Below are 17,282 nucleotides of genomic sequence, written 5' to 3' on the forward strand. Positions count from 1 at the left end.
ACTCTTGCTAGGTTTATGACATGATAGTTATTTCCTCTTCTAGACAGAGGGACGAAGCAGGAAGTTTACTTTACGCCATCATGGTCAATAGTTGAAATATAGTGTATTGGAAACGTATTTGTCACAAATCCCGCTTCCTGAGTCTGTGTTTGCCTGTGTTTCTGTCCTGGAGTGTGTTTCCGGTGTCCTGGAACGCACCCTGTCTGGTTGCCTGGCGAATTAGCTTGTTGGGAGATCGATGTTCACCCGCACCTGTATCCCATCAGTAATCTGCACACCTGTCCTGATCATCACCTCTCCCCTTCAAAAGCTCTGACCTGACTTCCATTCCCTGCCGGATCGTTAGCCATGAACAGTATGTTGTGCCAGAGTATCAGCCTCAAGTTGGATAGAATTTGTTTTGTTGTTTGTTACGTATTGCTTGCCTTGAACTTACCTCTGTTTGTTCTGTCTTCAGTTACTCACCCGGGTCATTTACCCCATTCCCGCCTGGTCGTCAGAGGATTCCGCTTCCCCATTGGATCCACCTATTTACTCCCATCAACTCACCACCGCTACCCGCTACACCACCTGGATATATCTACCCATTCACATTCACTTGTAAATAAATACTCACCTTCTTCCTACTCTCCTTGTCCTGGTCTGCTTCTGGGTTCGATTTTGAAGAATCGTGACAGTATTCATCCCCCTTGGCGTTTTTCCAATTTTGTTGCATTGTAACCTGAAATTTAAATAGGTTTTTATTGGGATTTCAAAAAAAGTTAAATGGAAAAAATGACTTGTTTCACCCCGAGAACATCATCGGCGATGTTTTTCATCGGCAGAGACTGTGAAACTGGTCAGAATCGTGGGAAAGATGACCAGAGCAAAGTACAGAGATCCTTGATGAAAACCTACTTGAGGGAAACCTGTTTCAGTCTTCCATAGAATTGAGACTGGGATGGAGGTTCACCTTCCAGAAGGACAGAAGCATACTGCTAAAGCAACACTCAAGTGGTTAAGGGGAAACATCTACATGTTTTGGAATGGCCTCGTCAAAGCTCAGACCTCAATCCAATTGAGAATCTGGTATGACTTAAAGATTGCTGTACACCTGCGGAACCAATCCAACCTGAAGCAACTGGAGCAGTTTTACCTTGAAGAATGGGCAAAGATCCCAGTGGCTAGATGTGCCAAGCTTATAGAGACGTGTCCCAAGAGACTTGCAGCTGTAATTTCTGCAAACGGTGGCTCTACAAAGTATTGACTTTGGGGGGCTGAATAGTTATCCAGGCTCAAGTTTAGTTATTTTTGTTTGTTTCACAATCAAAAATATTTTGCGTCTTCAAAGTGGTAGGCATGTTGTGTAAATCAAATTATACAAACCACCCAAAAAACATTTTCATTCCAGGTTGTAATGCAACAAAATAGGAAAAATACCAAGGGGTGAATAATTTTGCAAGCCACTTCATGCCTTGGTTTCTAAGCAGTGGTGGAAAAAGTACCCAATTGTCATACTTGAATAAAAGTAAAGATATCTTAATAGAAATTGACTCAAGTAAAAGTGAGTCACCCAGTAAAATACTACTTGAATAAAAGTCTAAGTGTTTTGTTTGAAACATACTTAAGTATCAAAGGTAAAAGTATACATTTTTCTATTTCAACATATATTAAGCAAACCAGAAGGAATGATTTTCTTGTTTTTTTATTTACGGATAGCCAGGGGCACACTCCAACACTCAGACATAATTTACAAATAAAGCATTTGTTTTTAGTGAGTCCGATAGATAAGATGCAGTAGGGATGACCAGGGATTTTCTCTAAGTGCGTGATTAGGACAATTTTTTCCTGTCCAGCTTAGCATTGAAAATATAACGAGTACTTTTGGGAGTCAGGGAAAATGTATGGAGTAGAAAGTACCCTATTTTATTTAGGAATCTAGTGAAGTAAAGTTGTCAAAAATAGAAATAGTAAAGTACAGATACCCCAAAAAATGACAAGTAGTACATTAAAGTATTTTTTACTTCAGTACAATACACCACTGGTTCTAAGAGCAAACATAGCTGCTGGAAGTAGGTGCTGCAGCACCCACTGAACAATCAAAATAAAAAAGATACAGTACCAGTCAAAAGTTTGAACACATCTACTCATTCAAGGGTTTTTCTTTATTTTACTATTTTCTACATTATAGAATAATAGTGAAGACAAACTATATAAAATGTGTTCGTCATTGTCCTGTTGTAAAAAATGTATAGTCCCCACACCATCACATCTCCTCCTCAATGCTTCACGGTGGGAATCACACATGCGGAGATCAACTGTTCACCTACTCTGCATCTCACAAAGACACGGTGGTTGGAACAGAAAATCTGAAATTTGGACTCATCAGACCAAAGGACAGAGTTCCACCGATCTATTGTCCATTGCTCGTGTTTCTTGGCCAAAGAAAGTATCTTCTTCTTATTGGTGTCCTTTAGTAGTGGTTTCTTTGCAGTAATTCGACCATGAAGGCCTGATTCGCACAGTCTCCTCTGAACAGTTGATGTTGAGATGTCTGTTACTTGAACTCTGTGAATCAATTATTTAGGCTGCAATTTCTGAGGCGTGTAATTCTAATGAACTTATCCTCTACAGAAGAGTTAACTCTGTGTTCCTTTCCTGTGGCAGTCTTCATTATAGCCAGTTTCATCATAGGCCTTGGTGGTTTTTGCGACTGCACCTGAAGAAACGTCCAAAGTTCTTGAAATGTTCCATATTGACTGACCTTCATGGCTTAAAGTAATGATGGACCGTTGTTTCTCTTTGCTTATTTGAGCTGTTCTCACCATAATATGCACTTACCAAAAAGGTAAAACAATCTGTATTCCACCCCTACCTTGTCACAACACAACTGATTGGCTCAAATGCATTAAGAAGGAAATACATTCCACAAATGAACTTTCAACAAGGCACACCTGTTAATTGAAATACATTCCAAGTGACTACGTCTGGAAGAAACCAGGCACTGCTCATCACCTGGCCAATACCATCCCTTCAGGGAAGCATGGTTTTGGCACCATCTTGCTGTGGGGATGTTTTTCAGCGGCATGGACTGGGAGACTAGTCAGGATCGAGGGAAAGATGAACAGAGAAACGTACAGAGAAGATGATGAAAACCTGCTCAGGAGCGCTCAGGACCTCAGACTGGGGAGAAGGTTCACCTTCCAACAGGACAACGACCCTAAGCACACAGAAGTGGTTTCGTGACGAGTCTCTGAATGTCCTTGATTGGCCCATCACAAAAGTACTGCACTGGGCCTTTACTAGTCCTGTATTAAAGATATAGACATCTTCAGCCCCCGCCACCTCCCGCTTTTAATGTTGCAATGCAGCGACAGGTTCTCTTCTCATTTTTTTTCTTTTGACGGACTGTGGCACAGTGCTCCGACAACTGAAGGTTGGCTTGACCGTGGCCTGACCTGACTCCCCAGTCCACAGACATTACGGACCCCCCTAGCACCCAGAACCAGCACCGGAGCAGCTCCTGAGGCGACGACGGTCTGCAGGCCTCGAGGCGCTTCTGTGGCTAGCCTTTACTCTCTCCACCACATGGCCTGCAGACCTCCTCCCCTGCTTCTTTTTTTTCCCATCTGCCCTCCATCATGCTCCCACCTTCCGGACCAGGATCAGCTGACCGTCAACCATCCCGAGCAGTTCAACAGAAGGAGAGACCAGACACAGAAAACACCACCACAACCATGGAATGGAGGAAGGAACTTCTTTATCGCTGAGGAACAACAGCAACAACTGCAACAACCACCAGACCAGAAACCATGACCCACCTGGAATGAATTAGGGCAGTTCTCCAGAGAGGTATGGGCTTTGTGTCATCTGACCTTAACTGCCTGTTGAAACCCCCAGGGCCACAGGAATCATTCGAAGTCAGTTTCAAGACCACCCAAGACGCCCCAGAAACGGCCCAAGACGCCCCACCACCATCCAAGATCCCCCAGAAACCTTCCCCTCTTAAAATTCATTTTCTTCTCTAACAATCAATAAGTAGAATCACTGTGGCCAGAACACACAAAATCCAGACGACAGATGGAAAATGTAAAAGGTAGACAAAAAAGCACACAGACAAGACACCAGACGACAAAACAACCCCAGAATCAAAACCCTAACCACAAAGCCAGCACGCAGGCCCACCTATGTCCCCTACCCCCTCAGAGGAACCGTATCCCCCTCCAAAACCTTTCCCCATACCACTCTATACATCCCCTCCACTCTTTACTACCCTTGATCCTCCACCCAGCCCTTACTGGCTGAGATCTATCTATCCTGCTTCTTATAGCCCTTGAACCCCCCATTCAGCCACCCAAGGCCCTGATCTCGCACAGCAGCCAACCAGCCAGCCTCAGGACCCCCGAACCACCATCACCCCTTCCAGCATTCCCCTTCCAGCATTCCTCAGCCAGGCAGTTAGTGGGGAGGCAGGCCAAGACCCATGAACCGCCAAGATCCACCCAACACCAACGACCCGCTAGAGGCCCTCATCCACCTCTACAAAAGAATGACCAACCCTGGAAACCCCCTAATAACCCATCATCATGACCCTGACAATATACTCAGAACAAAGACTTTCTTCAGACGGCTCTTCATGGTTGCCTCTCCACTAGAGAATCCATCCATAGACAGCACAAGGTATGAACAGAGAACTGCCTCCATGAATGCACTCACACTGAACACATGTACCAACGATTTGTGAGTGCTCCATGGCAGCCCAGGCCGATGGCCATACCCCCACCACCCCACCAAAACCAGGATCCATCACCACACCAAGTGCGGAGGAAGGACCAAAGATCTATGCCAGAACGAGCAGGCCACAGGGGAGTACTAACACTGACATTCAGAACCTGGGCTTTCAAGTGTGTCTGCTCGCTCCTCAGGTTGTCCTTCTTCCACTTTGCAGATCCAACACTAATCCCTGTTCCAGCACCAGACACAGCCCCAGCACAAGCACCAGTCCCAACACCAGGGGCCTTATTCACAAATGCACTAAATATCTGCCTGAGCCATTTCTGTAAAATCTGTGCACATACAAAAATATAGAGATTTATAATTTTGCCGCACATCATACATACCCATGTTTCCCGTTACAAATCTGACCGTTCATAAAACTGTGCGGGTGTGAAATGCATTATAACGCTGCCTGGATAATGCCTCCATTCACCTTTTTATGGTGACAATAACACCCTTTATTAGGCCATGGAATGTAAAATAATAATTGTTTTTAACATTTATCAATAGTTTTCAATAGATTATTGGGTTTGTGTGTTCTGCCTTGGTATGCTATTGTCTCTGAGATAAAATAGGCAATGATGTCCCGCTCCCATCATACAGCAGTGAAATATTTTACATAAGCCACCGGTCTATTTACTGTGCTGGCAGAATGTTTTAATCTTCAGCAGTAATTTATGCTGTATCTGGGAAAGGACTGTCAGGTTCTGGAAGAGAAAACAATGGTAAATTGTCGTGGACCTGTCAGCGGGTTGGAGGAAACGTCGATGCAAAACATTGTTTAATATGATGGAATGCCCGTGAATTCTGAAACATTATAGGACAGGCAAATAAATGCAATTACACTACTTTCAGTAGTTACAGTTCTATTTTCTTCTACTTGATTTTTGTATCATTTTTTTGATAGTGCTACTGATATTCATTACTGCATTGTTGGGAAAGAGCAAGAAAGGCATTTCACTGTACCTGTGCACCTGACAATAACTTGATGGATAGGCCTACCTCAATGTAAAAGATCCGCTGTTAAATTTGACTGTACACAGGTGTTATACACCGCACTGCCAATGATATTACAAAACATTAAAAACATATAGCTTATCTATTTACTAGGCTACTAGGTCCAATTAAATGAGAGCTGTGCATGGTAATTTGTTGTATGGGTCCTTTGGGAATATGAACCCTTCATGGTTAGAAAAGGTGAGGAATATATTCTGCAGTGGTTATGAAAATAAAATAAATAGGAATAAGATTCCTATGTCTAATTATTTTAGATAAATAAATTCTAATAGATTTTTGCTCATCATTAACAGCAAATGGTTGCATTCTTGTTAATATATTTTCCTGTTTAAATATTTTTTATGAGTAAGCTTTTCATCATAGCCGCCATTTGCACAAAATACTTACTTGCCAGCTTGCATTGCAACTTTTCAACCACTAGCAGATGTGCATATGCATAGTTTAAATTTTGCGTGGAGGAATGCACATTCTCACATCAAGTTCAGTTTTTATGAATGCCAACTTTTGCGTGAACTGGCACACATATGCAGTACATTTTGGGGTCTATTTAATCAAATCAAATCTTATTTGTCACATACACATGGTTAGCAGATGTTAATGCGTGTGTAGCGAAATGCTTGTGCTTCTAGTTCCAACAATGCAGTAATAACCAACAAGTAATCTAACTAACAATTCCAAAACTACTGTCTCATACACACAAGTGTAAGGGGATAAAGAATATGTACATAAAGATATATGAATGAGTGATGGGACAGAGCGGCATAGGCAAGATACAGTAGATGGTATCGAGTACAGTATATACATATGAGATGAGTATGTAAACAAAGTGGCATAGTTAGAGTGGCTAGTGATACATGTATTACATAAAGATGCAGTAGATGATATAGAGTACAGTATATACGTATACATATGAGATGAATAATGTAGGGTATGTAAACATTATATTAGGTAGCATTGTTTAAAGTGGCTAGTGATATATTTTACATCATTTCCCATCAATTCCCATTATTAAAGTGGCCGGAGTTGAGTCAGTGTGTTGGCAGCAGCCACTCAATGTTAGTGGTGGCTGTTTAACAGTCTGATGGCCTTGAGATAGAAGCTGTTTTTCAGTCTCTCGGTCCCAGCTTTGATGCACCTGTACTGACCTCGCCTTCTGGATGATAGCGGGGTGAACAGGCAGTGGCTCGGGTGGTTGGTGTCCTTGATGATATTTATGGCCTTCCTGTAACATCGGGTGGTGTAGGTGTCCTGGAGGGCAGGTAGTTTGCCCCCGGTGATGCGTTGTGCAGACCTCACTACCCTCTGGAGAGCCTTACGGTTGTGGGCGGAGCAGTTGCCGCACCAGGCGGTGATACAGCTCGCCAGGATGCTCTCGATTGTGCATCTGTAGAAATTTGTGAGTGCTTTTGGTGACAAGCCAAATTTCTTCAGCCTCCTGAGGTTGAAGAGGCGCTGCTGCGCCTTCTTCACGATGCTGTCTGTGTGGGTGGACCAATTCAGTTTGTCTGTGATGTGTATGCCGAGGAACTTAAAACTTGCTACCCTCTCCACTACTGTTCCATCGATGTGGATAGGGGGGTGTTCCCTCTGCTGTGTCCTGAAGTTGAGGATCAGTGGGGTGGAGATGTTGTTACCTACACTCACCACCTGGGGGCGGCCCGTCAGGAAGTCCAGTACCCAGTTGGACAGGGCGGGGTCGAGACCCAGGGTCTCGAGCTTGATGACAAGTTTGGAGGGTAGTATGGTGTTAAATGCTGAGCTGTAGTCGATGAACAGCATTCTCACATAGGTATTCCTCTTGTCCAGATGGGTTAGGGCAGTGTGCAGTGTGGTTGAGATTGCATCGTCTGTGGACCTATTTGGGCGATAAGTAAATTGGAGTGGGTCTAGGGTGTCAGGTAGGGTGGAGGTGATATGGTCCTTGACTAGTCTCTCAAAGCACTTCATGATGACGGAAGTGAGTGCTACGGGGCGGTAGTCGTTTAGCTCAGTTACCTTAGCTTTCTTGGGAACAGGAACAATGGTGGCCTTCTTGAAGCATGTGGGAACTGCAGACTGGGATAAGGTTTGATTGAATATGTCCGTAAACACACCAGCCAGCTGGTATGCGCATGCTCAGAGGGTGCGGCTGGGAAAGCCGTCTGGGCCTGCAGCCTTGCGAGGGTTAACACGTTTAAATGTTTTACTCACATCGGCTGCAGTGAAGGAGAGTCCGAATGTTTTGGTTGCAGGCCGTGTAAAGTGGCACTGTATTGTCCTCAAAGCGGGCAAAAAAGTTATTTAGTCTGCCTGGGAGCAAGACATCCTGGTCCGTGACGGGGCTGGTTTTCTTTTTGTAATCTGTGATTGACTGTAGACCCTGCCACATACCTCTTGTGTCTGAGCCGTTGAATTGCGACTCATCTTTGTCTCTATACTGACGCTTAGCTTGTTTGATTGCCTTGCGGAGGGAATAGCTACACTGTTTGTATTCGGTCATGTTTCCGGTCACCTTGCCCTGGTTAAAAGCAGTGGTTCGCACTATCAGTTTCACGCGAACGCTGCCATCAATCCACGGTTTCTGGTTTGGAAATGTTTTAATCGTTGCAATGGGAACAACATCTTCAATGCATGTTCTAATGAACTCGCTCACCGAATCAGCGTATTCGTCAATGTTGTTGTTGGACACAGTGCGGAACATATCCCAGTCCACGTGATGGAAGCAGTCTTGGAGCATGGAATCAGATTGGTCGGACCAGCGTTGAACAGACCTGAGTGCGGGAGCTTCTTGTTTTAGCTTCTCTCTGTAGGCAGGGAGCAACAAAATGGAGTCGTGGTCAGCTTTTCCGAAAGGAGGGCGGGGGAGGGCCTTATATGCGTCGCGGAAGTTAGAATAGCAATGATCCAAGGTTTCACCAGCCCTGGTTGCGCAATAGATATGCTGATACAATTTAGGGAGTCTTGTTTTCAGATTAGCGTTGTTAAAATCCCCAGCTACAATGAATTCAGCCTCAGGATATGTGGTTTCCAGTTTGCAAAGAGTCAAATAAAGTTCGTTCAGAGCCATCGATGTGTCTGCTTGGGGGGGAATATATACGGCTGTGATTATAATCGAAGAGAATTCCCTTGGTAGATAATGCAGTCGACATTTGATTATGAGGAATTCTAAATCAGGTAAACAGAAGGACTTGAGTTCCTGTATGTTGTTGTGACCACACCACATCTCGTTAACCATAAGGCATACGCGCCCGCCCCTCTTCTTACTAGAAATGTTTGTTTCTGTTTGCGCGATGCATGAAGAAACCAGCTGGCTGCTCTGATTCCGTTAGCGTCTCTCGAGTGAGCCATGTTTCCGTGAAGCAAAGAACGTTACAGTCTCTGATGTCCCTCTGGATGCTACCCTTGCTCGGATTTCATCAACCTTGTTGTCAAGAGACTGGACATTGGCGAGAAGTATGTTAGGGAGTGGTGCGCAATATGCCCGTCTCCGGAGCCTGACCAGAAGACCGCTTCGTTTCCCTCTTTCACGACGTCTTTGTTTTGGGTCGCAGGCTGGGATCCATTCCGTTGTCCTGGGTGAAAGGCAGAACAGAGGATTCGGGAAAGTCATCTTCCTGGTCGTACTGATGGTGAGTTGATGTTGCTCTTATATTCAGTACTTCTTCGACTGTATGTAATGAAACCTAAGATTACCTGGGGTAACAATGTAAGAAATAACACTAAAAAAACAAAAAAACTGCATAGTTTCCTAGGAACGCGAAGCGGCCATCTCAGTCGGCGCCGGAAGTGATATGCATGCTCAAGTGTTCTGTTTTGTCTAATTTCTTGTTTGTTTCACAATAAAACATTTTGCATCTTCAAAGTTGTAGGCATGTTGTGTAAATCAAATAATACAAACAACCCCCAAAATCCATTTTAATTCCAGGTTGTAAGGCAACAAAATAAGCCAATGTAAGACAAGATAAGCGTAGAAGCCTTTTTGCCATCAAGACCTGAGCCTAGACAGATGTCAGTACAGAGTCTGTGTCGATCATTTTATCACTCATAAGTCTGATCGATTTCGAGTTTAGTTTAGCTGTTAGCGGTTATGCTAACCTGGTGTTGACAACAAGACTAATTTAGCCAACATTAGCTTTCTAATAGCTTGTAGTCTAGCTATTAGCATGTGTCTCTCTCATAGGTGGCTTGTGAGTTTCAAGTTTTGGGGAAGCCATTTTTTCACTGTAAAATTGCACCTTATAAAGCATTGCATCCATCTATCATTACATTTGCAGACCACTATTCCTAATGTGATGAGTAGATTGTATGGTCATAATTTATTAGGCTAATAATGTAACTCAATCTAATTAGTAGATTGCTGAGCGCGTAGTGGCATAAATCTATATGTGAGGGAAAAACGTGGCCTTTGATTAACACATTTTGTGCAAGTCTAATACACTTTACATGACTGTGGACATTAACAGAATCTTATTAATATGACACATCACAGGGGTGCCTAGGCCTACTCTGTTGACACTGACAAACAGATAAATAAAAACAACCTTGTCTTGAATCCAACCATCTAATCTAGGATGGCGAAAAGGGGAGATACAAATTGTACAATATAGCCTGGCGGAGGACGTTATTGTCCATAATATTCCAGTGGCACTGACCCAATGACAATTTGTTGAGAACTTATTCATAAGGAGGATAAAGGCCTAAATGGGATAGGACAACCTGCTTTGTTGGTTGTTCCAGCCCAGCAATAGATTTAATCTTCATATGACAGTAAAACACCAGAATGAATTAAACAAAAACAAACAAGAGTCTGATGGTATACTGTAGGTGACCTAAAGAAGTGATATTTTAACATCAGGTGTGCTTTTCATTTGTTTATGTACTGTAGGTTCACCAGCTGACCTCTATCAAGACACCTACAATTGAAATCGGAAGTTTACATACACTTAGGTTGGAGTCATTAAAACTCATGATTCAACCACTCCACAAATGTCTTGTTATCAAACTATAGTTTTGGAAAATGTAACGGCTTTCTTCTATCTCCTCCTCTGACGAAGAGGTGTAGCAAGGATCGGACCAAAATGCAGCGTGGTTTGTTCGATACATCTTTAATGAAGACAAAAACACGAACTATACAAAAACAATAAACATAACCGAAACAGCCTATCTTGTGCAAACGAACAGTGACATGAACAATCACCCACGAAACACTCAAAGAATATGGCTGACTAAATATGGCTCCCAATCAGAGACAACGATAATCACCTGCCTCTGATTGAGAACCAATTCAGACAGCCATAGACTTTGCTAGAGAACCCCACTAAACCACAAACCCAATACCTAACAAAACCCCAGGACAAAACACACCACATACAAAAACCCATGCCACACCCTGGCCTGACCAAATAAATGAAGATAAACACAAAATACCTCGACCAGGGCGTGACAGAAAATTGGTTAGGACATTTACTTCATGCATGACACAAGTAATTTCTCCAACAATTGTTTAAAGACAGATTATTTCACACAAAATTCACTGTATCACAATTCTAGTGGGTCAGAAATTTACATACACTAAGTTGACTGTGCCTTTAACTTCTTATGGCTGCAGGGGCAGTATTGAATAGCTTGGATGAAAGGTGCCCAGAGTCAACGGCCTGCTCCTCAGTCCCAGTTGCTAATATATGCATATTATTATTAGAATTCGATAGAAAACACCCTGAAGTTTCTAAAACTGTTTGAATGATGTCTGTGAGTATAACAGAACTCACATGGCAGGCAAAAACTTGAGAAGAAATCCAAACAGGTGGAAAATCTGAGGTTGGTCGATTTTCAACCCAGCCCGTATTGAATACACAGTGGGATATGGATAAAGTTGCACTTCATAGGGCTTCCACTAGATGTCATCCGTCTTTAGAAACTTGAATGAGGCTTCTACTGTGTTCTGGAGCTGGATGGGAGCTCTTTGGGTCAGTGGTCTGGCAGAGAGCCAGGTCCTGGTCATGCGCATTTCACATGATAGCGACCTGCTTTCCATGGCTTCTCTACAGACATAGGAATTCTCCGGTTGGAACTTTATTGAAGATTTATGATAACAACATCCTAAAGATTGATTCTATAAAAAATTTCTTCGACCTGTAATATAACTTTTTGAAGTTTTCGTCTGACGTTCGGATGGACTTGCATGAGCGTTTGGATTTGTGTACTAAACGCGCTAACAAAAGTAGCTACTTGGACATAAATAATGGACAATATTATATTGTCAAAGGTAAGGGAATATTTATAATGTGATTTCTGATGACTCCAACAAGGCGGATAATGAGCGCTGTCTCAGGTTATTGCATGGTATGCTTTTTCCGAAAATATTTTTTTAAATCTGACACCGGTTGCATTAAGGAAAGGTATATCTATATTTCCATGTCTAACAATTGTATTTTTCAACATTTATGATGAGTATTTCTGTAAAATGATGTGGCTCTCTGCAATAACACCAGATGCTTTTGGAACTAGTGAACGTAACACGCCAATGTATACTGAGATTTTTTTATATAAATATGAACTTTATCAAACAAAACTCACATGTATTGTGTAACATAAAGTCCTATGAGTGTCATCTGATAAAGATCATCAAAGGTTAGTGATTAATTTATCTCTATTTGTGCTTTTTGTGACTCCTCTCTTTGGCTGGAAAAATTGCGTAATTTTTCTGTGAGTTGGTGGTGACCTAACATAATCGTTTGTGGTGCTTTCGCTGTAAAGCCTATTTGAAATCGGACACTGTGGTGGGAATAACAACAAGATTACCTTTAAAATGGTATAAAATACATTGAGTCATTTTAATTGTGAGATTTATGTTGTTTTGAATTTGGCGCCCTGCACTTTCACTGGCTATTGTCATATCATCCCGTTAACGGGATTGCAGCCCTAAGAAGTTTTAAACAGCTTGGAAAATTCCAGAAAATGATGTCATGGCTTTAGAAACTTCTGATAGGCTAATTGAAATCATTTGAGTCAATTGGAGGCGTACCAGTGGATGTATTTCAAGGCCTACCTTCAAACTCAGTGCCTATTTGCTTGACATCATGGGAAAATCAAAAGATATCAGCCAAGACCTCAGAAAAAAATGGGAATCCTCCAAAAGTCTGGTTCATCCTTGGGAGCAACTTCCAAACTGAAGGTACCATGTTAATTTGTACAAACAATAGTACCTAAGTATAAACACCATGGGACCACGCAGCCATCATACTGCTCAGGAAGGAGATGCTTTCTGTCGCCTAGAGATGAACGTACTTTGGTGCAAAAAGTGCAAATCAATACCAGAACAAGAGCAAAGGACCTTGTGAAGATGCTGGAGGAAACAGGTACAAAATTATCTAGATCCACAGTGAAACAAGTCCTATATTGACTTAACCTATGTATAACCTGTGTCTATGTTCGCAGATGACTCAAAACAATAAACGTCAGCTACTACAGTGACTGCAATTACTGCAACACTTAATCAAGCACTGCAATTAGTTTCAGAATAGGTGGCAAGGAATAAGCTAGCCCTAAATATTTCAAAAACTAAAAGCATTCTCTAAACCCTAAACCTCAACTAAGTCAACTAATGAATAATGTTAAAATTGAGCAATTTGAGGTGACTAAACTGCTTGGAGTAACCCAGGATTGTATACTGTCATGGTCAAAACATATTGATATAGTAGCAGCTAAGATGGGGAGAAGTCTGTCCATAATAAAGAGCTAATCTGCCTTCTTAACAGCACTATCAACAAAGCAGGTCCTGCAGGCCCTATTTTTGTCACACTCCTGTTCAGTCATGAGGTTAGGTGCCACAAGGAGGGACTTAGCAAAATTGCAATTGGCTCAGAACAGGGCAGCATGGCTGGCCCTAGGATGTACACAGAGCGCTAACATGAATAATATGCATGTCAATCTCTCCTGGTTCAAAGAGGAGGACAGATTGACTTCATCTCTACTTGTATTTGTGAGAAGAATTGACAAGTAGAATGCACCGAGCTGCAGAACTCCACCAATCAGGCCTTTATGGTAGAGTGACCAGACGGAACTCACACCTCAATAAAAGGCACATGACTCTCTGGTCTGATGAAACCAAGATTTAGCTCTTCGTCCCGAATGCCAAGAGTCACATCTGGAGGAAACCTGGCACCATCCCTATGGTGAAGCATGTTGGTGGCACCATCATGCTGTGGATATGTTTTTAAGTGGCAGGGACTTGGAGACTAGTCTGGATCGAGGCAAAGATGAACGGAGAAAAGTACAGAGAGATCTTTAATGAAAACCTGCTCAAGAGCGCTCAGGACCTCAGACTGGGGAGATGGTTCAACTTCCAACAGGACAATGACCTTAAGCACACAGCCAAGCCAATGCAGGAGTGATTGCTGGAGTGGCTTCAGGACATGTCTCTGAATGTCCTTGAGTGGCCCAGCCAGAGCTCGGACTTGAACACGATCGAACATCTCTGGAGAGACCTGAAAGTAGCTGTGCAGTAACGCTCCCCATCCAACCTGACAGAGCTTCAGAGGATCTGCAGAGAAGAATGGGAGAAACTCCCCACATAAAGGTGTGCCAAGCTTGTAGCGTCATACCCAAAAAGACTCAAGGTTGTAATCGCTGCCGAAGGTGCTTCAACAAAGTACAGAGTTAAGGGTTGGAATACTTACGTATGTAAATGTTATATTTCAGTTTTTAATCAATTTTAGAATAACCCTTGGCAGCAGCTAATGGGGATCCATAATAAATACAAGAGACAAGTGCCACTCAGAACTTCTGGGAGAAAAGTATCTGGCATTGAACTTGGTTGTAGCAGTTGTGTGTGTGTTTTAAGCTAGGGATGCCATCATCTCCTGCTTCCAGATATTTCACTACCGACTATGGATTGGATTTGCACCAAACAATTTCATGTCAGCACAAGGCATGTACAAAATATATTAGAATAATTCTACTGTCTACTGGTATCATTTCTATAATTGAGAACAAATAATTTTTTTGTAGCAATATGTAAACAATTGTCTGAGTTAAAGCTATTCTCTGCTTCAGATACACAATGTCAAGGGGTGCATTGCAAATGCCCATAAGGCTAATGCCATCATAGTACAGTATCAAGGCCTATGGTTGCCTTAGCGTTGCATGCCATTATCAGCTGCAAATGGCTGATATCTTGAGAAAGAGTGACAATCAAATAAAACGAATTGGAGAGCTTACAACTGATCAAAAATGTTATGTTTATTTGAGAATACAACACAGAAACACAGACAAATTAGAGATCCCTTCCCCTCTTTGATGCACGACTGTGATCAAATCAACATTGACAGTAGTTAATCTTGAATAATAGTTAATTGAACAATTAAGACAAGCAAACACTTCACTTCAAATACTTCACACACTTTATTTAATCTATTCTCAAAGTGTACAAGTAGGCTAACTCATATGTAAAGGTTGGACATCTTAGTAACAAGTATGCTATTATTAATAAAGCAACATTTCAGGTGAACAAAAAAGTATCAATACCAGAGGTGTCCAACCTCCCTCCACTGATCCCTGCCCACTTGGGGAGCAGACTTATTTTCCAGATTTGCAATAGCACACTTGATTATCAAGTAATTATGTTTGATGTGAGGATCGACGCTGGAGACGAGAAGCAGGTACAGGGAGTGAACATTTAATGAAACACGAACATAGAACAGGACCAGCGGCTGAACAGTGGGAAAATAACGACATCAATGCTGACACAGGGAACAAAGTGAGGGGCAGACAGATATAGAGGGGGTAATCAACAAAGTAATGGAGTCCAGGTGAGTCCAATATTACGCACCTGCGCACAATGATGGTGACAAGTGTGCGTAATGAAGGGCAGATTGGCACCTTCGAGCGCCAGAGAGGGAGAGCGGGGGCAGGCGTAACATTTGATACATTTAATCAGGTGTGTTAGTGCTGGGCTGGAACTGAAGCCTGCACACTCAGCAGGGTCGGCCTGCTCCAGTTGTAATAGGTTTATACATTGTGTGACTTTAACCTGTCTACGATACTGGTTCCCAATTGGGGATCAACCCTCCCACGTTCAGCTGAAACGGTGGCGCATGGAACGCAAAAATATTCTTAAAAATATTTAACCTCCACACATTAACAAGTCCAATAGCTCAAATGAAAGATAAACACCTTGTTCATCTAGCCAGCAAGTCAGATTTCTAAAATGTTTTACGGCGAAAACATAGCACATATATATGTAAAACCACCACCAGACACAGCTCATTTGAATAGCCAAAACATGCAATCAACAAACGCAGGATTAAAAAATAAATCGCTCACTAACCTTTTGAAAATCTTCATCAGATGACAGTAATATGACATGTTACACAGTACATATTTTTTTTTTCAATAATATGCCATTTATATCCATAAATGTCCATTTACAGTGAGTTCACGTTCAGAAATTACTCAAAAATGCCCGCAGGAAATCTATGTAGCGCGGCAAGATAACGTAAATAGACATCATAAACTTTGACTAAATATACATGTTCTACATATAGTTAGAAAGATACACTGCTTCTTTATGCAACCGCTGTGTTAGATTTATTTTTAACGTTACAGAAATCGCACACTATTCCATATGCTGAGACAGCGCTCAGTTCCAAGCTACATTTCCACGTAATGTTGGAGTCAACAGAAACACAGATTTAAGCATAAATATTCCCTTACCTTCGATGGTCTTCGTTCAGAATGTTCTGGAAGGCTTCATACTTACCCAATACATCGTTTGGTTTCAAGTCTTGCGTCTTTGTATTAGCTACTGCTAATAACATCAGCTGAAATGCACCCAAAACGTCCTCTGGTCCGGAAAAGTTGCGCAGCAAAACTTCAAAATTACATATTATATGTCGACTAAACAGGTCAAACTAAGTGCAGAAGCAAGCTTTATGATGTTTTAGACACGCAAAACAAACTTCAATTCAATCGGCCATCGTCTGCCCTTCTCTTGAGTGCTGGAACAAAGGAATGGCTGGGACCAATTCGCGCCCATACGCACAGCCTATTCTCTCGTGGCACGCACTAATTTCACTCCCATAGGGTCAATTCTCGCGGGATTTGAACAATTCAAAGCTCTAATGAAAGAGGACATCTAGCGGAAGAGATAGAAAGTGTCCCCAGAATCATAACTGGTTGGGAAGGGTGGGGGCCATGACGTCAAAGTTGCTCCAACTTTCATGGACACAAAAACTAGTTTGGAAGAATGCCTGCCCTGTGAGTTCTGCTATACTTACAGACATAATTCCAACGGTTTTAGAATCTTTAGAGTGTTTTCTATCCAATAATAATTTTTATTTGCATATATTAGCAATTTTTGACAGATTTTTTTTCCAGTTTACTAGGGGTACCCAATCTCTCCAAAGGGGGCGTATGTCTGCCATATCCTTAACAGGTTTTAAACTGTATTTTTGTTTTCCCCATTTGCTAATATAGGTACATATACACCGAGTATACTAAACATGTGTACCACCTGCTCTTTCCATGACATA

The 17,282-nt window shown here is 42.2% G+C and overlaps 1 protein-coding gene and 1 long non-coding RNA gene across 2 annotated transcripts in view; one reads left to right on the forward strand and one right to left on the reverse strand.

The window, feature by feature from the left end:
- Positions 1 to 16,691, reverse strand: part of LOC110535563 (cadherin-18) — a 504,366-nt gene extending 487,675 nt beyond the window's left edge. Inside the window, exon 1 of the mRNA XM_090189869.1 lies at positions 16,511 to 16,691. Coding sequence (XP_090045995.1) covers positions 16,511 to 16,568 — 58 coding nt within the window. The 5' untranslated portion in view covers positions 16,569 to 16,691. The remainder of the gene's footprint in view (positions 1 to 16,510) is intronic.
- Positions 131 to 626, forward strand: LOC149979542 (uncharacterized). The gene is made up of 2 exons (XR_016484273.1): positions 131 to 355; positions 458 to 626. It is a non-coding gene; the product is annotated as an uncharacterized LOC149979542 (long non-coding RNA).
- Positions 16,692 to 17,282: the final 591 nt, after the last annotated feature.

Source organism: Oncorhynchus mykiss, chromosome 11 (assembly GCF_057628025.1).
Source record: "Oncorhynchus mykiss isolate SJ-2025 chromosome 11, ASM5762802v1, whole genome shotgun sequence".
NCBI classification, from domain to species: Eukaryota; Metazoa; Chordata; class Actinopteri; order Salmoniformes; family Salmonidae; genus Oncorhynchus; species Oncorhynchus mykiss.